Genomic DNA, 25,146 nt, shown 5'->3' on the forward strand with positions numbered 1-25,146 from the left:
TTCGTCTCGCGTCGCTTGCATTTTTCATTTGTCACCACTCCTACGACTCGTTTCTGATAAGGGTAGCATCTTTAAAAACCTACCAATCCGAGGACGCCACGTGGTAATTTCGGATGACTGCTACACATGTCAGCAAATTGAAACGTAGCATATCATATCCCTCTGAAACTGAAGCTCAAACCGTTCACTTCACACACACGGAGAAAAAGAGAGCTCGTAATGCCGGGGACGTCGTTGTTTTAAGAATCGAGTTGATGAAACTGCAGGTTTGGTCTTGAGTTAGGAGCAGCTATTTGAATGCCATGGTTAGGAGCAAGGAGTGATAGAAAACGGTGCTGTAAACCCAAAACGACAACAACAGAAAATAAAGAAAACAATGGAGTGCGTTGGAGCCAGAAACTTAACGGCAATGGCGTTTTGCGTAAGCCCTTCTTCCAGGTTGCGTTTACGAAGGAAAAAACTATGGAGAAGACGAAGCTCGTCGTGTGGTCACGCGGTTCGTTTGCGTTCGCGTTGCCTTAAGGTGGAGGCCAAAACCGGTGTAGGGAGTTGCGTCGCCACCAAAGAGGACTTCGCCGATGAGGAAGATTACGTTAAGGCCGGTGGCTCCGAACTTGTTTTCGTGCAAATGCAGCAGAACAAAACCATGGAAATGCAATCCAAGCTTGCGGATAAGGTTTCTGGTTCTCCACTCTGTTTTTAGTATTTTGATTCACTGTGATCCGTTCTGAAATGATAACGAGGATTGAGTGGATTTCCGTGCTCTCTGTTTTTTTTTTCTTTTTGGTGGAAAATTCAACGGATAATGTTTCAGGCTTTGTTTGGTTCTTTCGCTTCTAGGTTACTGTAGCTGTTATCGGTTGTTTAAATAGTTATCTTGAGAAGCTGTAGATAAATGAAGTGATTGATTTTCTTTTTCTGTGGAATTGCACTCTGTTCTGTCAGTTTCTGGATATCTGAATTGTGTGGATGAAGTTGCGGTGCAATGTGTTTGGCTAATGGCTGGTGTGATCTGTTTGTTTGGTTATATTATTTGTAGTTTTGAAGGCATTGATAAATTTCATGCACTTATACACCATTTTTGTATGGTTTTTGGAGATACTTAACATAATTGTGTTTTGAATTTCTGTTTCCTTTCTGAGAACTATTGCTTAACAACTCTTGCAGTTACCGCCTATCTCTATAGGAGACGATATATTGGATCTAGTTGTGATTGGTTGTGGTCCGGCTGGTCTTGCTCTGGCAGCTGAATCTGGCAAGTTAGGATTAAAAGTTGGGCTTATTGGTCCGGATCTTCCTTTTACAAATAATTATGGTGTGTGGGAGGACGAATTTAAAGGTATCATTCTTGCTGCATCATTCTACTGACATTATCCTCACATCATATATGCTATTCAACATTCATTTAGAATAATATGTCCCAGTTCGCTCCACTTAGCCCTAACGCATGTGAACTTGGGCCAAAATGCCCATAGAGCCATAATAAGTAAATAAACAGAAATGAATATACAAAACAAAAAGTTTCAGTTTGTCAGGAAATGGAAAAATTACTAGTTAACAATTTCTTTTGGTACCTCAGAATCAAAAGATACTAATTGATGATTTGATCAACAATTTGTTTTGTGATATTTTGATAGTTTTCAAACTGAACATTGTAACTTTAAAAAAAAGATATATTTTCCTTGGGAGCATACTTGATTAGTTGATATTATACACTGATGAACATGCTTCATTATAATTTCAGGTCTTGGACTTGAAGGTTGTATTGAGCATGTTTGGAAGGATACCATTGTATATCTTGATAATAAGGATCCCATTTTAATTGGACGTTCCTATGGACGTGTCAGTCGGCATTTGCTTCACGAGGAATTGTTAAGAAGGTAAAATTGTTGATGATGTGTTTAGTATCACCGTTATTTCTATGAAGTATAATTTAGCTTCCTAATAACAATTATTTTATTTACTTTTGTAGATTTATGATTCATATTAATTTTCTCTAGGTGTGTCGAGTCAGGTGTCTCATATCTTAGCTCAAGAGTAGAAAGTGTTGTTGAGGCTAGCAATGGTCATAGTCATGTTGTCTGTGACTATGATATTGTAGTGCCTTGCAGGTATGACATAAATTGCACGCTTTTTTATATTTTTATGCAATTATCTATTACATATAGAAACTTCTGACATGTTATTATAGGCTTGTTACTGTTGCATCAGGAGCAGCCTCAGGGAAACTGTTGCAATATGAGGTTGGGGGTCCAAAGGTGTCAGTCCAAACAGCTTATGGTGTGGAAGTTGAGGTTAGAGGCTGGCTGCCTGGCTCTATGGTTTTCTCCTGAGTGTTTTGTGTTAGATTGATGCTGGTATCACAAAAAGTATCTTTCATTTCAACACAATTGTTGAGATTCCTTTCCCCTATTTTCAAAAGCTCCACATTTCTCCTCTCTTGCATCTTTTTTAATGTGTGACCTGGGAAAGCCCTTTGCTTTGTTTGGTTAGTATGACTGAGTTGTACTCTATAATGGAAGCAGTCAGGTGACAAGCTACTGTTTTCATTTTCTTTGACTCTTTGGTACCAATACAGTTTTACTAATAACACAGTTCCTATGTCTGTTTAAATCAGACCAAAATAGGTGCTTCGTTCTGTCATGCTCTTTATCTCCGATACAGTTTGTGAATCATGATATATGTCTGTTTAAAGCTAATGAATTATTGGAGCTTAATTCTAAAGTGCAAAACGGCAATATTAAAAATAACATTAACTTTTGTCGAGAATAAGTTGGAGGAATTGTTCCATGTTCAGGGTAGTCTCTGAATATTAGTCTATCTTCTTCCTTCTCTTGAGCCATATATCATTTTTTTTAATATCTTTTTTTAAATATATAAGATGTGATATCTTGTAATAATGACATTTTTTTTTGTTACAATTTCAGGTGGAAAACAATCCTTATGATCCAAATCTGATGGTTTTCATGGATTATAGAGACTACATGAAGCAAAATGTTAAATGTCTAGAAGCAAAGTATCCAACATTTCTCTATGCAATGCCGATGTCCCGTACAAGAGTGTTTTTTGAGGTTTGCTCAGTGTTTTTCAGTTCCGTGTTTTACATTACTTGTTACAGTTTCATTGCATTTATGTGAAAATGCCAATTGCAGGAAACCTGTCTGGCTTCAAAAGATGCCATGCCCTTTGATTTATTAAAGAAAAAGCTCTTTTCAAGATTAAATACAATGGGGATCAAAATTACAAAAACTTATGAAGAGGTAAGGTGTTGGAAATGCTAGATTTGCTTGTTGATTAGCAATTATAATATGTGTGTGGGTGTGTGTGTGTGTGTATCCAAGAAGGGCTCATCTTTATTCCTTATTGTAGAATGCTGACGTGCTCATATATATTGTTAAATGACCTTCGAATCCAATTCTTCTTTATGTTACTCTTACAAAATTTAATTGATGGTATTTGTGGCATCTGTTGGTCATCAAGTTTATGCTCTTTTTTTGTTCTTTTTCCTCTGAATACTGTATCATTAAGGAAAACAATTTTATCCCATGCTTCCCTTGATACTTTTTTTTTATCTGCAACCTCAAATTTCTGCAATCCTTCAAAGATGTTACATTATAATTTGAAATAATGGGATGATATGCACTACATCTTCTTGTGCATCTAGGGATATCATGCTTCTGAATCTGAATTTTGGGTGCCCAAAAATGTTTACCTTTTTCATTTATAAACTTTTTTGTAGGAATGGTCTTATATCCCAGTTGGTGGGTCCTTGCCCAACACAGAGCAAAAGAACCTTGCATTTGGTGCTGCTGCCAGCATGGTGCATCCAGCCACAGGCATGGCATCGTCACATTTTCATTTAATAGATATGCTTTATTTAAGTTATGGCCCTTGAATATTTGTATTTATTCGATAGGCTACTCCGTTGTGAGATCTTTGTCAGAGGCTCCAAAATATGCTACAGTAATTGCTACTATTTTGAAAGAGGGTCATGCAAGGGGCATTATTACTCAGGAAAGAAGAAAGGAGAATCTAGCTATGCAAGGTAATCAAGTATTCCCATAATCATTGAGCCTTGGACAAAGAGGTTTCTCAATTTCTCTAAAATTGCTTTACTATGGTTATTATGTTTATTTCCTCACCCAGTTATATGGTTTGGCACAAAAGTGTAAGTATTTTATAGATATAGATTTTGTGTATATTACAAAATTTGAGGGCTGACATTTTCAGACTTTATGTGGATTTCTCTTACTCGTATATGCGTTTGAATTTTCTTTTTCTTTCAGCTTGGAATACACTGTGGCCACAAGAAAGGAAGCGGCAAAGAGCTTTCTTTCTTTTTGGATTAGCGCTAATTCTACAGCTCGATATTGAGGGCATTAGAACATTCTTTCGTACTTTCTTCTGCTTACCTGATTGGTATGGTCTATTTACTCATTTATGTGATAGATGCCTTGGAATTCGTTTTATAGTGTTTTTAATATGACTAGGATCTTGTGCTTAACTTTTAAGGAAAAAATTACGCACATACATTGAGCTTGTCCTTCATGGGTATCAAGCACTCCGATCATGTTACTAAAACCCTTTCAATTAAATCACATTTATGAAGTTAGAAAGATTCTATATTTATGAAAGAAAATATAATAAATGCTTCAAAACTTTACAAGGGTCCTATATTAAGAACTATAAATTTTTTTGAAAGGGTCTTATAAAAAAGATTGGAAGGAGTACTATCTTGGCTAAAATATGTCATACATATCATATAAATTAACTTGGTGTTATTTGAAAAGAGGCCCCTGCATTTATTGACATTAAGGACCTGTTTAGTATGCATAATGGGTTAAGGTTTGATGATAGTTTAAGATGTAATAAAGTTTTAACAGCATGCAGCGTTTGGTGTGATATTGTTTAAGAACAAAGTCCTATTATCATATGGTAATGCATGATATAACATTGGATAGAATAAAAGTTTACACTTTACAACAATACCCTTTAATATACTATTCATCTAATATCTTACATTTTTTTTGGAGAAATAAAAGTCCCTATGCCTAGAAAAAGAACTATATCCTCTATGCGCGATCAATATAACAAAAAAGAAAAAAGGTCTACAAAAGTAGAATAGCAATACAACTAGGCTATTGGTTGAATGACAATCCAACTTTTGGATTCTATTTGTTGTTTGATGGTTGGTACATAGCACAAAAGTTTTCGTGCTGAATAGTGTTTGATATGCACAAGTGCTGGACATAAGGATGGGGATTTTCCAGTAATACCCTGTACGTTACAGTTTATACAATGACAGCAGTGGTAGCATAGTGAACTGGTGATAATGATGACAATACATAGAATCTGCAAATAGTACTACAATACTCATACCTTTACTTACACTTTAAGAAAATGCCCGAACCCAGACTTATGCTAACGTGGGTAGGAACTTTAATGCCTGTATCCTTATCCGTCAAGTACTTGTATACTCGTGCTTAGACCCATCACTCTCATTTTAGTTAGTTTGAGTATGGTCTCCCATTTTGTATTTGTTTGACAACTTAATAATAAAATATGCATGCTATTATAATATACATATTAATGATGAAAAACCAATAACAAGAACATTGATTAAAAGTAAAATATGCAACTTAATGAAGAAAATATTCAAAGCTAATTTAATTCTTAAATATAAAGCATTACAAATAAAGTTCTTTAACTTAATAACAAAATTATTTATTTTTTCAAATTCTAGCTATAAAGTATAATCGATATATCATGTGGGTAATTATTCATTTCCAGACTCGGACCTTATTATTGAGTAAATACCCGACCTTATTGCAAGCAACTTTTATAGTATTTATTGGGTTTGAGTTTAATTGCCAAGATTGTGATGCCTATGGCAGCGACAGTGGTTGGGGGCGACAATGGAGATGGTGGTTGCAGTTTTGACGTGAGAGAGGATTAGGATAGCAGGGGACTGAATTGGGAATTATTATTTTTATAACAATGGTTTTCTTTTACGTGCGTTTAAAGACATATGACAGGAAATTAATAAGTAATAAATTTTTATTTAAAATAATAACATTTAATATTATCACTACATTGAATTCAGTGATAGTACATGATTTTTAATAAAAATTTAATAGATTCAGTGACATGCTTAAGACAAAACCTGTTATTCACTGAGAATTATTTTATATTATTTTATTTTGTCCAATAATTTATCCTTTTTCACGTTGATCGATGACCACTTTAAAATCAAAGAACTATATGTTTTGTACAGTGCAGTTCATCACTTTTTGTACAAACCCTAATGGGATAAAATATGGAAGAACTTGTATTCATAAGATGGATTATGATTATCTCATGTCAGTTCCTAGGAACTTATATTCATTACTTTGCATTAGGATTTATTAAAGCATCCGGAGACATATGAAGTTAAATCTGAAATTTTGCTATCCTTTACATGCTATGAATTCTTTTATTACCTAAAATATACGGTACATACTGACCTTGTGCTACAAAGGTTAATACTTAATTTACTTCATGTTGGTTTCGAATGAACCAGTTTGCTTTTTCGTGGTACGAACCTGATTTGATTGCTTATCAAATGTTTTTTTCCTCGTAGGATGTGGCAGGGATTTCTTGGCTCCTCTCTCTCCTCTTCAGATCTTGTATTATTTGCATTCTACATGTTCATAATAGCACCAAATAACTTGAGAATGTGTCTAGTCAAACATCTGCTTTCGGATCCTACTGGGGCAACTATGATAAAGACTTACTTAACGATATAATACGTTTGTAGTTAGGTAACTAGTATTGGGAGACAGGTTAGATTACAAGCGAAGCCATAATAGAATATAATAGGTTCTTGTAAGTTGTATGTACATATATTTTACTAAAACCAAATATGTTCTTATGATTTTTATATCCCTACTGCTATTAAATTGCACGTCCATTTTCTATGCTTCTTGTAACTCTTGGTGAGATTCAGAGTTACAATGCTACCCCATCTGAGTCATTTTTCTTTCTTTTTCCTTTGTGTGTTTATTCATTCATTTATTTTTGTGTTCTCCACTCATCATACAGCCTCGTTGCCTTGATTCGTCCATATAAGAATCATGACACTTCGCTTTGTTTTTTGTTTGTTTGAGTAAATAATTCCAGCTTTTTTTAAAAAAAATTGCATTTCTTATACAAAACCTTTTTTTTTTTTCTAAAACTTACACAAAATTCTTCATATTTTATAAATATGATACTCATAACCCAAAACCTTTATTTTTTAAGTCAACTTGACTTATTACAAATTTTGACTGATTACACTTCTTAAACATTTTATATAAACTACTTTCTGTTAAATACATTAAAATTAAATATATGTGCAATAGTAAAAGAAATTGAAATTATTAATGTTTAAACGATTAAAATTTTAAGATAACATTAAAATAATAGAAGAAAATAAATAATAAAAATATTTTTTACAACAAAATTATCAATAAATAAAAAATATAGTAATAAAAGATTCAATTGAAATGTGATAATGTAAATTATCAATAAATAAATAAATTATGATTTTATTTTGCTATCATTTAATTCATAAAAAAAATAAAAATTTCTTTCATTTCATCCCCTTAATAATTGTTGTGATTAATTTTTTATATTAAGAAAAATTAAAATAGCCTTTTATTTTGAATGTGAAACTATGATTTAATTTATTTTTGATCTTATGTGACTTTAATGTTATTCTAAAAATGTTATCATTTATGAGTTTAATAATTTCATTTTTTCCTATAATAGAGATTTAATTAATTATAATGTACTTTTATAAAAAAATAATTATTTTAAGTTTGAATGTAACAAGACTTAAATGAGTTTTGTGTATTTCTTTAGAAATAAAGAGGGTTTTGTGCAAGAAATGCAAAATTTAAAAAAGGTTGGGATAATTTACTTTTGTTTTAGGGTCATGACACAAGCAACGATTTTTGTTCATTGCAACGAGAACTACTAACGTGTTCAGCGTATTTGTGTCGTTCCCTTGTCCTAGAATTTGACAAGTGCAGTAGAACATGAATGAATTTAAGTGAATCTAATGACTAATAACAAACCAGAATGAGAATTGCATGCAACGAGTCCATGACTAATCACAAATCAGAATGAGAATTGCCTCGATTCCACTTGATTTTATTATTATGTCAACATATTACATTCTCGTAACTCAACAACTTGAACTGCATCAAAATTGACGAAAGCAAAAGGTTGTTGGAATCAAGGTACCATTAGGGGAATACTTAACTTCGTTGACTACAGAACAAGGTGAATTGGGAGAAAGGGGGCAGAATTTGCCACAAGTGGTGGCACGTGTTTCTTTGTCAACCTGGCACTAGAGGTCATGACACAGTGACAAATTTACAAATATATATGTACTTTGACATCAAACGCAGATATTCCTGTACACCGTGCTCTGCATGATAGGTGGCTGTTGTCATTGAAAGTAAAGCAACTGGGTTGGAAAATAAGCAGGCTTACTCACCATCATCAGAGAAGCTCCATCTATATGTTACAAAAGAAGGTATATACATGGAAAAAGACAAAAGTTGGGTCACTGTTCACAAGAGAAAAGGCATTCCCAAAGGGTTGTGGTGTCCATCGAGTATCAGGTGGAGTAGTCTACTGCAGAATCACCTAGAGTAAAATGGTTAAAGTTAGAACAGTTTAACTAAATATTATTGAGTAGTAATCAAAGTTTAGTTCCATTACTCTGTGTGGAGTCAATTGATGACCGCTTTGGTGACAAGCTCCCCTGTTCTGTATTTCGGCCAATAAAAGAGGTACCAAAATTATTAGCTATAAGGCTAGACAGAAAAATATGCATAGAATGAAATATCTACTTTCTATCCATAAAATTCCTGTTCAAGTTGTCATTGTCATTAATAGATAACTACTGGACTTTGGAAAAGCAAGGTCAATTAAGGCTAGCTTGGTTACATATGCATGCACTATTCTGTTATTTAGGTCTCTCAAACATATCCTTATACTTGTAATATGTACAGAAGTGTCATTTTTGACAGATAAAATTAATCAACTGATCTTATGCAAAAATAGAAAATGTTAAATGTTGACCCCCCAAAAAGAATGTAGCAGTATAAATTGATAACGAGTGGTATCAAAGATTGGGACATAACAAGGGAGATCAAAGAGTAAAATTTATGCTTCATTAGCAAGAATACCTACCAGTAGACTGACGCATCCCCTTGACTGCAGCAAAATTCTTATATGTATAACCAACAAAATTGAGATCTTGAGAAGTTAAGAGCATCTGCAAACAAAGAGGATACAATAAATTGGAAATGAGTTTTAGCTTACTACAACATTGATGGGTAGAGCTTATGAATTAATGAAAGTCACATAAAGCAAATGAATTATTAATTTATTCATAGTTTTTTAAAGCATCGTCAACCTTGAAAAAATATGCCGCACCATTAGAGAAAAAGTATTTAGATGTATTGCTCCCTTGAGAATCTGAACAATGTTACAATGATGGAATTGGAACTAAACTAAATGTGGTGTAAGTTCCACGGAGACATATTCATGCAGTTATTTGCCTCCGCTTACCAGTTGGATGAGAACTTGAGAGTGTATTTATAGATTTAAAGATGGAAGATTCAAGGATTTCTATGACCGTATAATATTCTAAAGGACATGGAATTTTCCACTTTGAATTGAATGATACATAAAAGCAAGCATCAGAGGCAAGCTAATTGATATTGCATGACAAATCTTATTTTAATTTCAAGTAAATAACGTGTCCACCTTTCTGATGGGTCCAGATCCACCTCTACTTTGTTTTGGTAGTTCAACCTGTTAAAACCACAATCACAATCATGTTAGAGGTCCACATAATAAAATGGTGATGAAACCAGGTAAAAGCAAAAGACTCAATAATCCATGCATATAATACGAAAGCATAAGCTATAAGTCAAATTCACTAACAATTACTTCATCTGTACTGTTTCTGAAAATATTCATTCTATTAAAGAAGAATAAGTTGAAGGAGACTGAATTTAAATGAATAAGTGTTACATACAGAAATTCATGAAGACAAACATATCACGTACAAATATGAAATATGCAAGTATACTATGCCACAAGCACATCATTCTGAAAAGTTAGAATGAGGGTATACCTTCAATTTGGTTAACTGCAATTGCCCTAATCTATTAGTCAGTCGCATTTTTGCTATTGATGTTTTGATTTAACCATATTAACCCCTTGTTGGGGGTTTAGGTATAGAGGGAAGAAAAGAGATAAAAGAGAATGAAAAACTGAAATGAAATAAACTGAGAAGTGTTGTAATGAATTGTGTGCATAAAACATAGAGAACTAATCCTTATTTATATTAATCATAATCCCAACTATTTAGGGAAACAAATCATGATATGGAATTATAACAACCAAACCTAAGAGATAAAGAGGACACATGGAAATTAGTCTTAGATGATAAAAGTTTTCATATATTCTTAAACCTCTAGCAATTTGTATTGTTACAATGTTCCCGGTTTTAATACTAACACAACTTAAATTCATGGTCATATATAAGTTTGCAGCTAAAAGCGTGAGTCATGAGGTACCAGCCTAATATTGTATTTAGCCATACTGTGCATCTATGTTGACATACAGGGGTAGTGTGATTCCATGTAAATGTGTCACAATTAGGCAATTGGCATAATATTGAGATATTAGCACATTTTTGTCTTTAATTTGACAGTTTTGTGAATCAAATTTGCCTATTTTATTTTCAACAAACATTGTCTATTTTAATAGACAAACTATGAGATAAATTTTAATCTGTCTAAATAAATTAGAAAAAAAAAATCCGTAGTTCATTGCTCATCAGGGGAATAAATGGGTACAACAAATTATGCATAAATCATTATAAGCCCACAGCCACTTCCTTCAGCAGTACCTACTTCTCTCATTAGGATCAAGCTGGAAGGATGAAAAACATTTCATAGAAGTCTTGGATATAAAAAATACCATGAATGTAGACGAAAAAGCCACACCAATCAAAAAAGAATTCTTCATAAATCATAATATCTTACCTCATCAAATTTCATAAAATTCTGAGTGTCAAGCTCTCCATTGACTTGTGGTTTAAATGCTGCCTCCATTCCGTAGAGCTTGTCCCATACAACATCTTTGAACCAAGGATGAGCCTGGTCAATTAAGAACCCATAATATTATCAGGGAATATTGTGATTTAACAGTAACTCATTTTTGGGGAAAAGAGAAAGAGAGAATGGAAGAAAACCACGTTTTACACACTTTAATTTCATCTGCTCCTCTGGTACCAAGTCTTTGTGGAACACCACAAAGCAACCTGCATATTAGATCCTTGGCTTCAGGTGTCAATCTGGCCTCCTCTGGAAATTTTAAGTGGTTTTTCCAGTACACAATCTGAAGACAAACATCACCAAGACAAAAAAAAGTAGAACGTAAATTCAACTGTCATGGTTAGTGTTTCTGAAAAAAAATAAGGCATTAAATAGATACTAATAAATACTATGACAAAATATAGTGAGAACAAGGAGACTGGCAAAATAACCAGAAGAGAAAATGCAAGAGCCAAAAATTTAAGCAAGAAGATTCTAGTAAGATAATAGAATGAATGAATGAACTTAACTTAAGAATGAATCACACTATGTCCCAAAATAAAGCATTAGAAAGACAAAGTACCCTTAGTAGAGTTTATGCTTTGATTATAATTATAGAAGTGCATAGAAATGCTCAACAACTATATCACACAATACAAAGGAAATAAAAACTATACAAGAGAAACATGCTCTTTACATATATGCAGTTTTCTCAGAGTTCAATTCATTTTAAGATCATGCATCTTTGATTCAGCGAAGTCTATGAATGTCGAACTTCTCCAAAAACAAGGGATCTAATGGCATGTTATGATTATCTGGATATTAAGCATTTACGATGGTGGGGAGAATTGAATCCCCCAAAAAGCAACTTTAATTAAAGTAATCACTACCCAAGAATCAGTTATTCAGTATATCAAAATTACCATCTTATTTTTTTTTGCAAGAAAAATATCCAGTTCTGTAATGAACAATTTTATACTTATCTCATGAATCACAAAATATAGAGGGCACTAGATTTAAATTATTGATAGTCAAATTGAATCCCACAAAGCTGCTATTGGTTGGACCCTTATGAAATTCATGGTATGGTCAAGGGTCCTGGGAATAAGTGTCTATAAAACGAATATTCACAGGCCCCAAAGGAAGGGTTTAAGTAAAGGAGGGAGGATGAAGGGGGGAAACGAGAAACCTTTCTGCATGTTGTTACGGGATCATCAGAGTAAAATGGAGGATAACCAACAAGCATCTCATACATTATAGCACCAAGAGACCACCTGCAGCAAGTAGAATTCATGTCAGAAACAAGGAAGATTTCATTCAGAAAGGATATTATTCTCGACACAAATATCTTTTTTTACTCAGGTACAAGCAACCATAAAGAATAATATAGTAGTCTATGCTAAGAACCAATACAACATTTTTATGAATACTGAAATAGAATACACAATGCTTCCCTTGAAACACAGCAGAAAATTCAGACAAGCACATTCTAGGCCTAGTATAATAATTATGAAAATGAAAAGAAGGCACGATTGATTAATAAATTTGAACACTGGAGCTATGTAATGTTATTCAAATCAAGAGAATCCAGTCTTGAATAAAATTTTCTGATCAATCAGACATGTAAGAACAACTAAGGAATCAAAGTCCTTTATTTCTTTTTTCAGCATCAGAATCCAATTCATGTAGTAGAGAATCTTTATCCTCTGCTAATTGTTATTTGTCTAATTATCCAAATATTTCTTCCTTCTTTGCATTAAACAGAATTTAATTCCTGAAAAGAATCATATAAACTGGAAGAACATTTATATTAGAGATAGCAAGTCAGCCTCTGCATTCAAATGATTATCCTTTTTATATCTGCACTAAGATCCAATTACAGAACTTGTTAGTTAACATTATAAGACTAGTAGGATCTGAGAGCATCACCTCTGTTATGTAAGATTTAAAGAGTCAACTGCAAGAAGTGTTTCCATAGCTCGATTTATATGCCAATATAAAGTTTCCTTTGAATGAATATGAACAATTCATTGGATAAAATATGAAGTTACAGATGGACGATTTTAAAAGATTCCTATCCAGTTCTCCAAATCTTTCCAAACGGATAATTCCAAGTTCAGGTTTATGATGCTTCAACTCCTTTAAGAAAGTTACCACTAAGATAAAAAGGTATGGCAAAGTAACACTTCAAAATGAAAAAACTACTAAAACAGAAAAATGGATGGATGCAACTCATGCAAACAGCAAATAAGAAAAGAATATCAACAAACCAGTCACACTCCACACCATAACCCTTTTTCAGTAACACTTCAGGAGCAATGTAGTCTGGTGTTCCAACAGTGGAAAATGCCTGCCATAAAGCAAATAGATAAGCTGGAGAAGGATATTCATGCAAGAAAATAAAAACATGTTCAACATAGTAAATGCAATCGTAATCATCATTGCATGCACTAATGGGACAATTAACAAATACCAAACAAGTCCACTAAGCAGTATGTTAATGAATAAGGAAAGAAACAGGAGTATTTTATGAAGTCGGGAACTAAGAATTTTACTATTAAGTGCAATATCTGAGTGCAAAATAAACAATTACAAATCTATCATTCTTTACATTGATCCATCACTCTGCAAGGACTGCATGTTAACTAAAATGTCCAAGAATGGTGCTACCATGGGGTTAGATTGCTCATGCAACAGATGGCACATGTTTAAGTGCCTCTAAGTTAAATATACTACCATTGTTCATTTTAGATCAATTGCATATTGCCATAATGAATTTGTAATAAACCAGAAATAAAAACCAGGAAATCAATAAATACTACTTGTGGCTGTGGACAGAAGGCAATTACCAACTTCCTCCTGTTTATTTGCCAATGTTGAAGTTGTTCAAATGGACTTTTCCAGCGCCTACCATTTCTGCCATTTGAGGTTCCATCAACGTCCATGGTATCATTCAAGTTTTCATCATCCAGGATTTCATTTTCATTAATAGATGATAGATTCGAGCAGTCAAGTGGCTTGCAAAGACCAAAATCAGACAGCTTCATGTGACCATTTTTGTCCAAAAGAAGGTTGTCGGGTTTTATATCTCTGGGAGAAACAGGAAGAAACTTAAGAACGCAAATTTTGGTTTATAAGAATAAGACCATAACGTAGTTTAAGATGCAACAATACCAACCGATGAATGTAGTTATGTTCATGAATACACTCTATGGCCAAAACACTTTGAGCAATGTAGAATCTAGCAACAATTTCAGTCAAAGTTTCTTCCCTCATCAACAAAGTCATTATATCACCACCAGGTAAATATTCCATAATGAGATATAAGTGCTCAGCATCCTGAAAAGAGTAATAGAGCTTCACAATACAGTCACAAGCAACTTCTGCAAGTACATTCCTTTCAGCTCTAACATGCTCAACCTGTGATGGAATGAATCCAATGAAATAAAAATGTTTAGGTCAGATGATGAAACTTAGAAAATAATAGCAGAAAGAACTTTTCCTTTTTTCTAATAATAAATTGAAGAATGGAAAGAACTAACTTTGGCTTGATTAATGAAAATTCACCTGTCCCCTGCTGAGCATTTCAGACTTTTTCAACTTTTTCATGGCATATATATTGCCTGATTTCTTCTCCCGACAGAGTCTTACCTGTGAAATCATATGGCATAAACACTCAAGAAATTTTACAGTAGACGTGTATACAAACAAAAGTAATATGTCAATCCAAAACCCACAATATACTTAGCCAAAGATCAACTTTAATCACCAGTAGAGAAGGGAAAGATATGAATATGATAATGGGATGGCACAAAATTAGGAATGAAGAGGAACTTCAAGAAACATCATTTGTCGAAGCACAATCAAAGGTCAAATCAAACCATGATTTCGTATATGTAACTAGTTAATCCTAGAGCTTTGCTGAAATGCATATTTATTTGTCCATTCTTTTTCTAACACCATGATATCATTTCCATAAAAGATTTTCTGAACTAATAAAAGTAATTGATTCTCAATGATAATTGAGAAATTTAAGCTCCTCAGTCACATCATATCTTTTAGATAAATATTAGTCACTGATGGATAATTGAGTGTTTCAATGTTATTAATATCGTGGAGATATGTATAGGAGTATTTTCCTCATTTACTTATTTCCTTTTCGCACATAATAGAGTTTATCCATCATCTATTTCATTCTCAACGTGGTATCACTAACCTAGGTAGAGAAACCATAAAACTATTTTTTCTTTTCAGCCACATATTTTTCTCTCTTGTCCATTATATTTGATTTAGTCATCTAGCAAGCTCTCTCTGAACAATGAAAATAGAGCTCAGTGACTTTGCTACTCAGGCATTCATTCTCCAAACCTTGGGGATTATTTCTAACTTTTCTGTGTTAACAGTTTCCACAATGGATCCCTCTCCATTCAGTTCAGGACATAATCCAGTAACAATTAAACTACTGCCTCAACACCAACCATTTTACAATTAACAACAGAATTTTACACTTGTTTCCATAGAGAGCACCTTAACTGGTGCACATTTGGCTTTGACCATCATTGTGCTCAAACACGTAATGCATTTTTATCACAATTCGGATGATGATAACCAACACATGATGGGGAACTCGTCCCTTTAAGTCAAGACACTTGTTTTTTCCTTGGAACTTTACCATAAATGTCTTTCTGAGCCCAACCACATCCACTAACAACGAGTACTTGAATAGCACAAAAAATTTTGCAATAACATTCCTATGCTTTTGCTGAGAGAAGATTCTAGGAATCACGGCTGCCACCAGTACACCGTCAACATCATTTGTTAACTATCAACTCAATGCCTTTCTGGTTTTCCAAACAAAGAGGTTTTCATTTTGTGGATAGAAAAAAAAAAGGAAAAAGAAAAACAAAACAGCATGAAGAGGAAAACATCATAAAAAAGATCATAACTTTCTAATCTATGAGAATTTACAAAAAAATGGAACCCAAACAAGGTCAAAATTAAAGAGTAATTTGACACACTGCTATATATGAAATACAGGTATTTAAAAATGGGCTACACAGATACTTTTGATATGCAGCCAGTTCCCTATACTAAAAGTAACCCAATATCAGAAAAGTTACATTTCTAGTAACATTGATTGTTCAGAAATAAACAAAGGAAAACCATAAAAGGGTTAGCTCTTTTAACAAGGATTGTGTGGCAAGTATTTTATTTTATTAAGATTCCAAACCATTTAATTATCCAACCGACATTCAATACCATGTTTAAATGTCAACACAAAAATAAAGGAACTCATCATCTAATATGAATGTATATATTTCTACCTCCCCAAAGGCTCCCCTGCCTATAATAGTTAGAAGGTCGAAATCATCAACACATATTTTATGTCTTTTTAATCGAATATACTCAGTTTCCTTGCGCTCTAAATCCTTCAATTGATTGATCTGTTCCTCTTCTGGTACTTGAGAAGATGCTAACAGCTTTTGTAGCACTGAACGCCTGCAAATAATAAAATCATGTCAGTAGCTGGCCAAGATATTTTTAAAAATAAAAAGCAGAACAAGATCACCAACTAAATGCAATCCCTTCATTGAATGCATTACTATTGTAAGAAAAAAAAACAACTTATATGAAAAATAAAGCTTCTTGTAAAAGTACTATACTGTAATAACTGAAATCATTTTTTTGTGTGCATGCATGTACTTGTGTGTCTATCTGTCAATGAATTGAGACTGCCAAAAGGCCATAAAAATTGCATGCCTTATGTGTTTGAGGGAAAGTGCATGTGTCTGTAAACTAAGACTGCCAAAGGTTCACCATAGACATAATTAAGCAGGAGGCATGGGCGACATTGATTATATTCAGAAACTCTGAAGCATGGGTACTCCAATTTTTGCAACGTACCGGTACCAGGTACGTACTGGGTACGGCTACGCATAGGATACGGCTGGGTACGTACCCGGTACGTACCCAAACACTTTTGCAAACAAAAAATAATGGGGACGGGTGGTACGTTAATGGGGTACGGGAAATGAGAATTTTTTTGCAAAAAACCAGAAAAGTTTGTTAGGTTTTATTTAGGCCCAAAATCAACCCTTTCTCTTGATGAACCAGATCTAGAGACAGTTATTTTTACTGATGATGGGAAAGGAAATAATAAGATTGACACTGTTAAAGTTTGATTTTCTTAATTATGTTTTAGTATTGTCATGTCATGTTGAACAATTTAAGTATTGTAATTTGTATTGTAAGATGTTTTATTATCTTTGTGGACAAATAAATGCGTTTTTTATGTTATATAATATATGATATGTTAAAATTTGTGTGCTTTTATTTTATATATATTTTTTTAATTGACGTACCCGTATCTTAATTTTTTTTAAAATGCTGTATCTCGTACCTGTATCCGTACCCGGTACCGGTACAGTACCCGTATCCATGCAACATTGTTCAGAAATTATGAGCATATGATTCACTGAAACTCAAATCTAATTAATGCCTTCTCAATAGATACATGAACATTTTGTGGCACCAGAGAGGATGGGAAGAGGGGACAGCTTGAGAATCCCCGTCAAAGTATTCAGTAACGCATTCTAGATTTTTTAGATAAATAAAATACAAAAATTGTTTTGTTAACTTCAACTTTTAGAGCTGATTTTAAACATCTAAAAGTAATAATTTTTTAATATGAAAAATATAATATTTATTACACTTTTACATCTCAAGATAATAAATACTTTCTTCCTCAATAAAAAAACGCTATTTTTAGTTGCTTACCATCCACCCTGAGTTTAGCATTTTTCATAAAAAAAAAAGTTGCCACAAAAGCTGCATTTTGCTGCAGCTCATTGACACAAAACGTCAAGGGAAAATAACTGCAAGATTCCTCGTAAGCCAAATTTTATCAACGTACCCATTTAGAAGTAATCTATGTTATTTATTAATCACACCCAAAAGATGTAACGATTTTATAAACAGCCAAAGCTTCCACAACACACACGTTAATGAGAGTACACATCTCATAGTAACAAAAACCAACACCATTATAAGTAAAGTGCCAAAATAGAAAGCCCTAAGAAGCCCTCCACAACATGCAATGAAATAGAAATGATCATAGAAACCAAGAGATTTAAAAAAAAAAAAAAACACAGAGAATAAAAGTGCTTGTGGTTTACCTCTGCTTGCGTTCTTGGATATGCTTCATCTGAGCCCTGTAATGATTCTCAATGAATTGTTTGGCCACAGCCACCCTCTCCAAGGTCAAGCTGGAACCCACCACTCCTTGATCCTCTTCTTCCTCACCCACCTCTTCATCCTCCTCTCTCACATGCACCTCCTTCTCATGATCATCCATGCCCAAAACCAAACCCCCCTTCCTTTCTGAATTCTCTATTCTCTGTGGTTCTATTGTGACAAGGAAGCCAAGCCACCCGAAAGAGACCCTCTTAAAAAACACTCACACCATAGGGAGAGAGAAAGAGCTATGTGTCCCTCTCTATGTTTGGGTCTCCCACATGTGTTCACCATTTGTTGGGACAAATGAAACCATCATCCTACGGTCTATGATCTCCATCTACAACATCCATCAAAAATAAACATTAATCCCTCTCTCCATAACCTCCATCATTGATTTCTCTTTTTCCTCTTTTAATTAAAATACTTGGCGTCAAAGATATTTTTAACCAATAAATATCTCGCACCTGATGTCAATTAGGCAAAATAATATTTTATTATTTTTAAACAGGACTTAATTTGGAATTTTGGACGGTGCAGGAAAATTATCTTGGTGATGAATTAATAATGAGTTTTGTTTTCTCAGTAATGAAGAAAAACAATTCTTATATTGTGTCATTTGTAATGTCCTGTCATGTTTTTATTGAGTTGGCAGCATGGCAGATAACAACTTCGTCCAATTAGTAACAAGCAATGTGCCAAGTACAATGTCTCAGTACCTCCTTTATTGTCTTGTGACTTTTGTCATCTTCCAATTCCCAAATATAGAATTGAAGAAGCTGTTTAAAATTTCGTTGTGGGTGACACATCTAACCTCCAACTTCTTCAAAGAGCTATGGGCTTCTGGTGTAAAAAGGTTGGCAAGGGATGAAGCAGAATCTGCAGAACCGCCCAACTTTCTAGTAGGACTAAATTATCCAAATGCAAAATTGCTCAAAAAATTATGTCGTTCTTTATTTTTTTTTACATAAACTTTTAAAGCTGAATTTAAGTATTTATAAATAATTTTTTAATAAAAATGTATTTATTACATTAAAGTTTTATATTTTTTATAAAGATCGAAAGAAGGAACAAGAAATATGAATTTTGGGAAATTTTCCAAGAGGAAAAAAAAAATCAATTTGATTAGAATTTCATTGAGGTAGTTTGCACCAATTAGAAGAGACAGGATTGGCGAGACACGGCCTCCCTAGTCCCAACAACGCTCACTTCAAAAGTCAAAAGCACAAATCGAATCTTTTTGGGCAAGACATTGTGGGACACAGCGCAGCATTTGTCAACATGGAATAAAAAAAAATAAAAAGAAACGCGGTGGCATCAAACACACATACATCTTTTTACCCCTCAAGGAAGAGAAGAAGAACACGCACGGAAATACCTGTAAACAAATACAAATATATATATATTTTTTTCAAAGAATACAACAGTCACATAATTAATTATCAATAAAAACATTGTATGCATTGATATATTAAGGCTCCAGAAGTAGTATTGTTTAGCAACACCCTTAATTGAGCGAGTGAAAAATTCTCTATACAATCTATGATTCTATCTATGCACACATGATGATATCAATTGTGTGTAATGCAAGGATCTTATTATGAATTGTGACTATAACAAGACATAGCCAAAAGAATAAAGGAGCTAGAGCTACAAAAATCGGGTGCCAGCACGGCCATGATGTAACAAATAGTGAGCAATGTGATCCCTAGCCTGCATAGAAGAGGCAGAGCGTATGGCATTCTCAGGAACCATCTCATCATCGAAAAGCTCAAACATCCAATCAGGATCCATCTCTTCGTTCCTCATCTCACAGATATTATGCAAAACGCAGCAGGCGCCAAGAACAACGGGCAAGTCAAGAAGCTTAACCTCCGTTCTCTTCTGCAAACAACCCCACCTCCCTTTCAACTTAGCAAAGGCCTGTTTGGCAACGCTCTGAATGTCCCCAATCTTTTCATTAAACGCGTGTTGGGTCCACGTCAGATTCTGGTGAGTGTACGGCACCATAACCCAATCCATAAGAGGGTGACCCGAGTTCCCCACAATCCAAACGTCCTTCAAATTCCCTCTATTTGCTCTTTCGTACAAAACGCTGTTTTCTAAGACCTTATCATCGGCCATGGAACCGGGCCATCCAATGCACACGTCAGTGAAAACCCCTTTTGGATCCACCACTCCCTGAACCGTTATCGAGTAACTCGTTCTCTGGTTCCTCTCCGTGTGCCTCTTGTTAAAATACGCCGCCACGCTTATTTTCGGCGCAATGATTGGCACGTGTGTCGTGTACATTGAACCCCCGACATTTGGAATTCCCGAAATGCCCTCGAACTCTTCCTTTACTGCTTTCATCTTTTCCTCGTTCGGCCACTGGAGAAACTTCGGCATCAAGACGGTGCGTATCGCCGAGCACACCTCCAGCACGAGCTTGTGACACGTTGATATCCCCAAGCCGAACCTCTTCGACACTAGCCGGAGCGGGTCGCCGGTTGCGAGCCGCCATATACAGACCGCGACGCGCTGGCGAACCGGAATCGCGTCGCGGAGCATCGTGTTCTTCTTCGTCACCGCCGGGTCGAGTTCTTCGCAGATCATGTCGAACGTGCTTTTACTCATTCGGAACCATCGCCGGAACTCCTCCTCCGGGAAGTCTCGCCGGCTGATCCGCTCCCACCAGTCCTTGGACCGGTCCTTCACCCATAGCCTCCTTTGCTGAACCGCTTCTGAACGTGTTTGAACCGAACCGGAACCGGACTCGTTGGAAACAGAACCGGAAGCGAAAGCGAAAGCTGAAGCTGAAGCTGGTGCTGCTGCAATGGAACGACGGGCCCTCTTGGATGTCTTGTGATCGAGCTCGTCTAATTGGGCGTATTGGGCTTGAAATTGGGCCATGGAGTCCATGGCCTGGGCCTGGTAGTCGTAGCTGGCATTGAACATGGCGCGGTGTTGCTCTGATTCAACGACCCTGTTTCGTTCTTCTCGGTTCTCTTCCTCTTCTAACAGAATCAGCGAGGCAAGTATGTCCTTAAAGTTACCGTTACTATTATTGTTATCGTTATTACCATTTTGCCCTCCGCTGTCGTCGTCTTTTCTGTTACGCTTTTTCTTGTTGTTGAGGCTGTTGGAGTCCATTTCTTGAAAGAGGTTATGGAAGTGGGAATAGTCTTCTTGGGTGAAGAAGGGTACGGTGCCAAGTTCCATATGTTTAGGGTGGACAAGTGTGAACGCTGGAGATTTCGCGTGTGAAGGGAAGGAGATGGGGGGTTTGGGGTATTTATAGGAGGAGGAAGCGTGTGTGTAAGTGTGAACGCGATGTGTGGGGTGCTTTTTCACGGTGACTATAACTTTGGCCTTTGGATTTGGAAGCATAGAACAATGATTATGTGCGTTTTGGGAAGCGTGGGTTTTTACGCGGTTAGGTTGATTGGTTCGGGGCTTTCTTTATTAACGATAAAAAGGTCTTTGTTCATTTTGGAATTTTGTGGCTTTGAAAAACGTTGCCAAACAAAAAGGTGGAATGGAAGGAGTTGAGAAATGGGTGAGGGGCTTTTTCTTTCGTTCCTTTTTTTTATTTTTAAAAATAACTCTTCCACCTCCTAATTCTATAAATAAACTTTGAATGAAGTGCTATTAAATATAATTTACTTAACCCACAAGGTTACACGACCCAAATATTATCCCATTTGCACTTCCAACCCCAGCAGAAAAATTCCATCGTTGCACGATAGATTGTTGTCGTCTCCCTCGTCTTGCAATTCAGACCCACTCACAACACTCTTCCCTAAACTTTTTTTTTTAAATGATTTAACTTGACTTTCTATTAAGTTTTTTAAAGTTTAGCTTAACCTAGAAGCGATAAAGAGTTTGCTTTTAAAAATTACAATCTTAGTTTTTACACATTTTAATAAAACACATGTGATTTAAATTGATTTATTTTTCTTTTTCAATCATATTTAATACTTCAGAATCAATTTTATTCAAATTAATTATACTCAATTTTAACTCAAATCAAGCAAAGTCTTTCTTCAAATAACTCATCATTTTTATTAAAATTATTTAGTCCCAATTATAACTTAACTGAATGCAAAGTCTTTAAATAAACTTAAAAAACTAGCATTAAACAAGTTAAGGACCCTAAGTTTATAGATAAATAAGCTAGTATACTTGAGTCTCTAAATATGACAAGCAAATAACTTTAATAGACTTAAAAATTTAATAGTATATTGCGTTCCCTTCTCTTTAGATATGCTAAAAATTATATCATCAAATCCCTTCTTTCATAAAATTTTACTTTAATTAGTTAGATAAAAATTGTTATAATTTAATTATTTTAATATAATTTTTTAAGCAATTAATAACTATGAATAAATCTTTGATAACACATGACTAGTGATTCTATTACAGATGAATTGATAGTATAATAAAATATTTTAAAAAATTAAGCAATTAATTTTTCAAGTTACTTGTTTAAGTTACACCTTCTCCATTAGAATTATGAACTTAGCTTAATTTTGTTCAGCTATGGAGGCAAGTCTTACTTATTTTGTGCACTGCTCTCTTGGTCTTGCTTTATTTCAATTTACGTTAATTTTTTTATATATTAGCTTTCCATTGGAGACTTTAATGAATACTTGAAGTTGATTGGAGTGTTGTGGGGTTCTTTTTGTGTTATTAGTTATTGAATTTGTTAAATCACATTCAATATATAGTAACATGCATTGGAGATTTTATTGGTGGTGTGGGATTTCACATTCGTAAAAGGCTAGATAATTGTATGATAGACACAAATTGATAGGTTAATTCCTCATAACCTACTTTAATTAAGTTATCACAAGTTTAATCATTAAGTAAAGTAAAGATAAATTATTTCAAATTCTAAACTACACATATCTTTCATCTTCAATATGTTGATCTTATTGATTTTAGCTCACTAAATTCAAAGATCAATCTTTAATAGGGAATATTATTTGTGAATCTACTTTTAATTTTGCTTTGTTATTTATTTAGAACGTTGTTTCTAAATTTCACCCACATACTATTATAATGAATATTATTTGAAGGATCTCCTCTTAATAAAGGACAATTGATTTTCATCACACCTCATGACAAGACAATTTTATTTTTGATTAGCTTGCTCTAATCCTATAAGCTACAAGCTCCACCCTGTCGTTTCCACTGAATATCTCTGTTGTTTGGAATACCTTAAAAAATGAGAACATTTCCTCTTCTTAGCTATTTTGGCAGGAAGAAAAAATGTAAAAATGTCATTGCTTTACAAGTACAGTGCATTTCAAGATGTAAAGTGAAGAGAGAAAATATTTCATAATTAAAAATTTGAATACGAATCAACTTTTAGTTCAATAAAATTATTGTTTCTCTATACTATATCTTATTGTCTTAACTAACACTAGGTTATTTACATGTTCATTTACAATTCTTCTTTATTTTGTTAATTTCTCACATTAAAAAAGTTGTTTGTATAAAAAATAAGTGTTATATGTGAAATAACTTTTTTGCACATATTTATGTAAGAAATTCATAATCTAACCTTGTTAAATATGATGGTCACATTTTCTCTCATTGAGATGTTAAAAAAAGAAAAACTCAAAATAAATAATCAAGTACGTTAAAAGTTAAAAAAAAATCATAAAATATTTATTTTTACCAAAATAGGTCAAAGAGTATATTAAAATTTAGTTGAAAGGTATTGTGAAAATAAGTAATTAATTTTTTTAAAATATATAAAAAATAAACCATCGCTAATTTAATTTAGATTAAAGAAAATAAAAAAAACTTTTTATTTTAAAGTATGACTAAGATACATAATTAAATGTTTATTTATTTAATTCAAATGTTAATATATTTTCATGAGATGCAAACATTCTTCTAATTTGAATATTATTATATTTTATTTTAATTTTTTAATCATAAGTGGTGTCAATATTCTTTTTAATAATTTAATATATGTTCACGTAAACTTTTTCATCCCCATGTAGTATACTTTTTTACTATTATGTTAAAATATTAATACTCTTTCATATGAAGTGACTATAAATTATATTTTAATTAAATATAAATATAAGATCCTTAACACATCTAAACCTAAATATTAGTACTATTTAATGTAATATAGGAATGTCAGTTAAGGAACAAGGAAAATGGTAAAGAACAAGAATGTCAGTTAAGCTCTCTAATATATATTTCATATTTAATAAAATATAACCATAAGAGTGATTAATATATAAAAATGTATGAAAGTAGACCAAGTTTACTTTATTTTTTATTTATTTAAACGAATATGTTTAGTGTAATACTATTACTTAAATTGGGATGAACAGAAATTCATAAGCAATAATGATGTAGACATTGATTTCGTAGACATCAATTTTGTGGTTTTCTAAAGAAAAGTACATATTTTTTCTCAGCTAAAGAAAAATACATTGATATTGTAGATTGTGTTTCTCTCTCTCTCTCTCTCTATTGTAATAATAATAATAATAATAATTTTTGATGAATTTAATTTTGTTTAATAATTAACCGGTGCTTGATTGATGAATGTGTATTATTTTAAATATTTATTTTCTTTATTAATTTATAATAATTGATATAATAGACGAAAGATATAATAAGAAATTTAATATAGTAACACTTTATAAAAGTAACATTTTAATAAGTTATATTAGTTACTCATAATTTTAAATGTTGAAAAAATAGAAAAACATTATGCAGTAAATATTATTATTATTAATTTGGCTGTATTTACAGTACATTA

The 25,146-nt window shown here is 33.4% G+C and overlaps 3 protein-coding genes across 6 annotated transcripts; 1 reads left to right on the plus strand and 2 right to left on the minus strand.

The window, feature by feature from the left end:
- The first annotated feature begins 174 nt into the window (after positions 1-174).
- Positions 175-6,953, plus strand: LOC113853293 (lycopene epsilon cyclase, chloroplastic). 2 transcript variants are annotated; one of them, XM_027483854.1, is made up of 11 exons: positions 175-676; positions 1,168-1,339; positions 1,745-1,880; positions 2,001-2,111; positions 2,192-2,294; positions 2,928-3,071; positions 3,153-3,260; positions 3,740-3,836; positions 3,917-4,045; positions 4,287-4,419; positions 6,620-6,953. In XM_027483854.1, the coding sequence occupies exons 1-11, from the start codon at positions 377-379 to the stop codon at positions 6,783-6,785; spliced, it is 1,599 nt and encodes a 532-aa protein (XP_027339655.1). In that variant the 5' UTR covers positions 175-376; the 3' UTR covers positions 6,786-6,953. The 2 variants fall into 2 exon arrangements, with proteins under 2 accessions (XP_027339655.1, XP_027339656.1); XM_027483855.1 differs by lacking the exon at positions 2,001-2,111.
- A 1,180-nt stretch (positions 6,954-8,133) lies between these two features.
- LOC113853294 (serine/threonine-protein kinase tricorner-like) lies at positions 8,134-18,801 on the minus strand. Of its 3 annotated transcripts, none has more exons than XR_003502494.1 (14): positions 18,317-18,771; positions 16,466-16,640; positions 14,709-14,792; positions 14,320-14,561; positions 13,991-14,231; positions 13,412-13,491; positions 12,331-12,415; positions 11,314-11,445; positions 11,091-11,204; positions 9,802-9,849; positions 9,223-9,307; positions 8,749-8,796; positions 8,522-8,673; positions 8,134-8,452 (listed from the first exon to the last, which is right to left on the minus strand). XR_003502494.1 is itself a non-coding variant. In XM_027483856.1 (13 exons), exons 1-13 carry the CDS (start codon positions 18,493-18,495, stop codon positions 8,645-8,647), a joined length of 1,542 nt encoding a protein of 513 aa, XP_027339657.1. In that variant the 5' UTR covers positions 18,496-18,801; the 3' UTR covers positions 8,139-8,644. The 3 variants fall into 3 exon arrangements, 1 of the variants encoding a protein (XP_027339657.1); XR_003502495.1 differs by having other exon boundaries at positions 8,134-8,467; XM_027483856.1 differs by having other exon boundaries at positions 8,139-8,673; positions 18,317-18,801.
- Positions 18,802-19,751: 950 nt separating this feature from the next.
- On the minus strand, positions 19,752-21,723 carry LOC113852966 (protein ALP1-like). The gene has a single exon (XM_027483389.1). It carries the CDS (start codon positions 21,573-21,575, stop codon positions 20,025-20,027), a length of 1,551 nt encoding a protein of 516 aa, XP_027339190.1. The 5' UTR covers positions 21,576-21,723; the 3' UTR covers positions 19,752-20,024.
- Between the last annotated feature and the right edge of the window lie 3,423 nt (positions 21,724-25,146).

Source organism: Abrus precatorius, unplaced genomic scaffold (assembly GCF_003935025.1).
Source record: "Abrus precatorius isolate BTA unplaced genomic scaffold, Abrus_2018 Scaffold10, whole genome shotgun sequence".
Taxonomy (NCBI): Eukaryota; Viridiplantae; Streptophyta; class Magnoliopsida; order Fabales; family Fabaceae; genus Abrus; species Abrus precatorius.